The 6,615-nt window shown below is 34.5% G+C and overlaps 1 protein-coding gene across 1 annotated transcript; it reads right to left on the bottom strand.

The window, feature by feature from the left end:
- On the bottom strand, nt 1,597-2,252 carry LOC110262818. Its single transcript, XM_021103491.1, has 2 exons — nt 1,768-2,252; nt 1,597-1,649 (listed from the first exon to the last, which is right to left on the bottom strand). Exon 1 carries the CDS (start codon nt 2,187-2,189, stop codon nt 1,794-1,796), a length of 396 nt encoding a protein of 131 aa, XP_020959150.1. The 5' UTR covers nt 2,190-2,252; the 3' UTR covers nt 1,597-1,649; nt 1,768-1,793.

Raw genomic sequence — 6,615 nt, 5'->3', positions numbered from 1 at the left:
ACAAATTTTTTCCCTAAATATTTACCAAAATTTAAATACTCATTTAGTGAAACACTAATACATCCATTGAGAGAATCAACCAACTAGCAATTAAACCAACTAGCAATTAAGAAACAAAATAAACTAACTAGCAATTAAGAAACAACCATTAACATTAATATTATGCTCAATAAAACAACTTAGCTTAATTTCAAACTAAATTGAATTAAAACAAAACTTCTATGCTTAACTTTTTACATAGAGAGAACATGTTCAACTATATGACTCTTTTAATTTCAAACTAAATTGAATTATAACAAAAGTTCTATGCTTAACTTTTTACACAGAGAGAACATATTCAGCTAAATGACTCTTTGATTAATAATAGAAAATAAGCTTAATCCAAACACACACCGTAACCGAACCTCAGCAGACCAAGTGGGGGACATCGTAGCGGACGCAAGCAGAGAGGAGAGCACGGAACAGCAGCGGATTACAGAGCAGGAATCGATGATGATGCAGAACTATTTTCCCCTAACATTGCTTAGAACAAAATCTCATTAAAGAGAGAAAAATCAATCAACAAAGTAACTAATTGACAAAACAAGGTCTACCTATTTTGTTCTCAATTAAAAATGACAGGATTTAACATACCTAACCTAACCCAACCCTCTTTTCATGAATTGAAAGAGATGTTAGAGACTTGGGAGTACATAATGGTTTTAATATCACATCAAGATGATTAGGTACATAGGAATTCTGCAGCCACTGTAGTTCATACCAAAGACACAGGAAAACTAAAGCGAACCATCGCACAGACCAAGTTGCAAATCATAATGGTAGGAAAGGTATAAAATATCCAAAATAAAATAAAGTGAACCATCAATACTAACTGCATTTTATTTTTGGGGATAAAATAACTGAATTTTTTTTAACATGCTATATTCATGTATCTTATTTTCATGTAGCCATCAACATTTGACTAGAGCAGAGAAAGCATTACCTTAGCCACAAGAGTAACTTTTGTCATAGGTGAGCATAACTCCAAAGGGTCATCTTTTGATGCACAGGCCTTTACTTTTTGAACATCAATTAATCTCTGCAAGACCTATCAGTACGCGCAAATCCATATCGAAATTCCATATATCTACATGAAAGATTTAACATGATAGACTAATAAATTATCAAGTAAATGTTTCTAATTTATAACCTTTACTATGTACTTGGAAGTATCATACCAATACCTGCTCTAATTTGAAGTTTGAAACAATAGCACATTCATAAAATTCTCAAAATAATTCCTTTGTAATCAGTTAAGCTAAAATCAAATAACTAGAAAAGCAAAATGATATCCTTAAAAAGAATCGTGCATTTGGTTCCAAATAGCAGTGAAAAGCTTTTAAGAGTAAACTACAAACCAGCTTAACTTTATCAAGATGAAGCGCAACCCTTTCATACTCTTTCATCATATCTTTCTTTGACTCTTTAATCACTGTAAAATCATAGAAAATGAGACACTAGAGTTACCTAAACAGAGGTTGAGACGCAATGAGGACGTAGAGAACTAGTGACATGGCATGATTCAGAAGTTGCGACACATCCCTCTCCTCGACGGTGTTAGAACTAAGGGGATGGCACAGTGGCTTGTCTTCTCCGGTGACAAGCTTCAGCTATGACGATTCCAAAAATGCAATAGAGCCAGGAACATCAGAAACAAATACAAGAGTGTTACAAAGTAAATAGGGTTCAGAGATAGTGGTTCTGGTAACTAGGACACAACTAACTTACCATGAACGACGGCAATAACCAAGATTTCAGGCAACAGTAGCGGCAGAGGAACGACTCCTCCTCTGCTGCATCACTCTCTCATGCGCATCCATTTCTCCCTTTCTGCGACCACATCGACAGTGACCTGATCTCCGTATTCGGCTCCCCCCAGCGGCGGCTCTCTCAATGGCAGCATCAGCAAACCCTAATGGCAACGGGAATAAGGTGCAACAGTGATGAAGGCTCGACGAAGGCAGTGAGGCGTGATGGTGCAGGTCATCATCTTCTCTTCGCGTCTCACCCTCAGCAAACGACAACGGCGATGCACGAACAACGGCGACGGGGCATGGCTCGACGGCGGCTCCTCCCTCTTCTTCGTGGGTCACGTTCGCCTCTCCCTTTCTTCTCTGCGACGGCAGCTCACCAGTGGCACCAAGCTCCATGGCGTTGTTCCTTCCCCTCTCTTCTTCTCCCTCGTCCTGTCTCCCTTTCCTTCTTTCTTTTCTTCTGTCTCCCCCTCAAGCTTCCCGTTTCCTTTCTTTTCCTTTCTTCTGCTCTGTGTGTGTGTGTGTGTTTTTCATTAGATTAGGGTTAGGAATTTGTAAAATTAGGAATTTATTTGGGAATTTAGAGAAGGTAAAATTCATATGAGTAATATAACAATTTTATAAAATATTTGAGATAGAATAATAATTTAAGATTCAAATATAATACTATAAAAATTATTTTCAAAACGTATAAGATTTTATCTATTAATCTATTAATGAGCTCAAATAATTATTTCTAATTTAAATTATGAAGTAAACATACTAATCACATTTTATAAAATACGGTTAAACTCGAAATATCAATTACCTAAATAAAATTATATGACCTTTCATTATATTTCCATCATAACTTTAATTTTAATTTATATAAAATAACTAATTAAAATAAAAGTTGTACATAAATATTAATTAACTTAAACTTAAAGTATTTAATCGTAGATCAATCTTAGAGAACACACCGGCTTCCTGTAACTGGTCCATCAGGTCGTCTTGGCAACGGGTATTTATTCTTCACAGTAATCTTGTTTAGTTGCTGATAATCAACACATAAGCGCATACTCCCGTCTTTCTTCTTCACCAGTAACACTGGCGCGCCCCACGGAGAAACACTCAGTCAGATAAAGTTCTTACCCAATAGATCTTCTAGCTGAGACTTCAGCTCGGCCATTTCTAGAGGTGACATCCTATAAGGAGCACTCGAGATTGGACCGGCCCCAGGCACCAACTCAATAGCGAATTCAACCTCTCGGTTAGGTGAAAATTCATCAATATCGTCGGAAAACACGTCCAGAAACTCACACACAACCAGAATTCGCTCCAAGCTTTGATCATCACCTGAAACACTCGCAGTTAACAACATGATACCCTGACATTCAGCCCAGAACAATTCACCATCATAGAATTCAAGTAGTAGCTATTTGCCACAATCGGCCCTTCTATGTCTTCCCGCATAAAGCACACTGATTTTGCAGAACAGTCGAGCAGAACATGGTTCTTGGATAACCAGTCCAACCCTAGAATAAGATCAAGACCAGTCATTGGCAGACAAATTAAATCATATTTCCTTTTATTATTTTTCCATCACCAGAATTTTAATTTCAATTTATATGAAATAACTAATTATAATAAAAATTATACATAAATATTTTAAATTATAAAATAAATATAATTATTTTATATGTATTTTTTAATTTGTATAATTATTTAAATAATATTAGAAAATTGTTGTTTGATAAGCAATTGTTGTAATGGTTATAAAATCGTTCTTTAAAATAGTCAAAGAGAACGGTTTTATTTTGTTGCTATAACGTAATGAAAAATTGAACTTCAACAGCAACATTGTAAAAATCGTTGTCTAAGACCATCTAATAGAACGGTTTTAAAGTGTAGCATTTTGACAACGGTTTTTATGCATTTTTTTTATATAATTATTTAAACAACAATAAAAAACCGTTGCTTAAAAATAAATCATGGTAATGGTTATAAAACCGTTCTTTAAAATAGTCAAAGAGAACGGTTTTAATTTGTTGCTATAAAATAATGAAAAATTGAATTCAACAGTAACACTACAAAAAACCGTCCTCTAAAACTATCTAAGAGAACATTTTTAAGGCGTTGCAAAATTTGGCATTGCTAAAGGCCATATTTGTTGTAGTGATTGAGTATATGGAAATTGGTTGAATTGTTGATTAGTGATATTGATTGATTATAGTGGATTGTTGTCGTTGAGCTGGTTATTGATGTATTGTGATGGCAATGAATTTTGGTTGGTAGTTGATTTGGAATTGATTTTGAGAAGTATAAAAGGGGTTGAATTTTGAAATATTAAACTACTTGTTGAAAATCTGAAGTTTTGAAATAAAACGGCAACTTTGAAAGTGAACCGGCATCTTAATAGTGATTGAAATTATATGAGAGTAAAAGCGAAGCAAACTACAACAAGTATAGTTATCAATATTCAATTTTAAAGGTTTCGTATTAACTAGAGAATTAGTTATGATTTTTCAAAGTTGAATTATGAAATTTGATTTTCTGTATTACTTTTAAACGAAGTCAGAAACTTTAAAAAGCTATAATTAATTCTGTGATGATCGGAATTGCATGGGACTAAGTCTGGATTAAACTTGGGAATATAGGAAATTGGACTGAAAAATTTGAGGCATTTTTTGTTAAATATACAATTTATGGCGAATTTTTAAGTTAAGTTGATAATCTGTCCTGCAGCAGAGAAGTTCAAACAAGGCAGCAACTTGTTTGTTTTGCTGCGACTCCTACGAGCTGAGTTTTGGAGTGAGATTAATTTTGTTTTAAAATTTGATTAACTTGATTTATTTCTTTAAAATTTCATAATTTTAGGAGTTAAGGATTGGGAGTTGTGAATTTTTGAAAACTAGTGATCAAAGCTTGAAAGAATAAGTTTTCAACAAGTTATGCATCAACTTCCAATGCTTGTAACTCTTAGAATTGAATAGAAATTGGGTTGTAACTAAGACACACTTATTTCTAGATAAGTTAGGAGTTTTCGAACCAAACTTTAGCCTAATTGAAATTTTGTAGTAAAAGTTATACAAGTTGAAAGATACTAAGCTGCTTGATTTCTAAAACAGATTTTGAATTTTTTCTATCTAACTTTCAAATTATGTAACTTCTTCATTAAAAATGATGTTGACCTGGAATCAATTGAAAAAAAAACTTGGATAAGTTAAGTTTAACCATATTAAATTTGAAGATGGTTTGAATTAATTTGAATTTTATATGGAATATTGAATATGACACACTACTGCTGTTTTTCTGGTTTTTAAGTATTGCAGAGCAGGTACGGTTTTCCTTCTATTCCCGAAGCTAGATTGATCAAAAAATTATGATTTTTATTTTATTAGAAAGCTTAATCCGAGACGGTTGCCTGGACATAAAGTTTGTGCAATTCCGAATTCATTTGGTATTTTAAAAACAGAATTGAAATTAGGCTACCGGTGTTATTTTGGTAACTACCTTGGGTATGGATCTTAAGAAAAGATTCCTATATTATTATCAAATATTTCTGAGAATGTACTATTGTATTACTTGCTGATAAAAGGTTGGTGAAATATTAAGAAAGAGGTTTAAAAATGAAATTGTTTTGAGCTTTGACCTGGCAAGGTTTGTGGTGGTTTACCGCTTTTCCAGTGTCGAGATGTATGTGGGGTTCGTGGTGGTGTACCGCCCACATGTTTTTAAAGAGAATATTGTGTGGGGTTCGTGGTGGTTTACCACCCACAAGTTTTTAAAGTGAATGCTTTGTGGGGTTCGTGGTGGTTTACCGCCCACATGTGTGTGTTGTTTTCCAATTGAAGATCTTGCGAGGTTCGTGGTGGTGTGCCGCTCGCAATGGTAGGATTCGTGGTGGTGTAACGCCCACCGGTTTTCAAGAGGATGATATCCGGGTTAGCTACCGGATGTGTCGGGCTCTGGCAAAATAACTGACACGTGAGCTCACGGCCAGTAGGACAGGCATGCATCATATTGCATTTGTTTGCCATTGTTTGGGTGTGCTTATATTGTTTTGGTTTGCCTACCTGATAAGTTCTGCTTAACTGGTATCTGTGATATTTTCTGTAACTGCTCTTTAAGTGTGTTTTCCTTGTATTTGTTTGTGCTTGTGATTGATTTCTGTTTTAAGTATTGGTGGTGGGTTGATGATGGTGGTGATGAGTTTTGTTGGGCCGGAGGCCGAGATTTAATTGTATATTGGGCTGGAGGCCAAGATTTAATTGTATATTGGACTAGAGGCCGTGATGGGTGAGTTTGGGTTGATTGATCCCTTGGTATTTACATTGAATATTATGTCTATTTATAAAGAATGGAACTTTTACGAAATTAAGATATGGGTGTTGGAATTCCGGATTTAATTACATGTCAATGTTTGAATAATTCATAAGACAACGATGACTACTGAGCTTTTAAAACAGTTTTCGTTAAAATATCTTCTTATAACAATTCTCAAAACCCTCTATTGAGAACCCTTTCGAGGATGAAGTTCTCACCCCCTACAGATTTTTCCTTTCAAGATATGGATGCAGAAGTCATGAAGAATTTACCTAGTTATTGTTGTCGCGATGTTTTGTATTGCTTTAGCTATTATTCACTATTCCCTCGCCTTTATCTTTCACAATTTGTAAGAGGGATAGGATTTGTGTTATGTAAAGCTTGTAAGTTAAATCTATGTATATGTATGTATATGGTTGTAAGTATGGATTTATGTTTCATTTTAAATAGGCTCATATTTTAGTATTAAATATTTTAAGTGTCGCCGTAATACCCGAGCTATCAGAGTAGCGCTGCC

Source organism: Arachis ipaensis, chromosome B05 (genome assembly GCF_000816755.2).
Source record: "Arachis ipaensis cultivar K30076 chromosome B05, Araip1.1, whole genome shotgun sequence".
Classification (NCBI taxonomy): Eukaryota; Viridiplantae; Streptophyta; class Magnoliopsida; order Fabales; family Fabaceae; genus Arachis; species Arachis ipaensis.
The sequence above is the reverse complement of the archived record's forward strand: the minus strand, read 5'-3'. Positions and strand labels throughout refer to the sequence as shown.

Coding starts and splice junctions, on each gene's coding strand:
- LOC110262818 (XM_021103491.1), bottom strand. CDS start 2,189: ATGGAGCTTGGTGCCACTGGTGAGCTGCCGTCGCAGAGAAGAAAGGGA.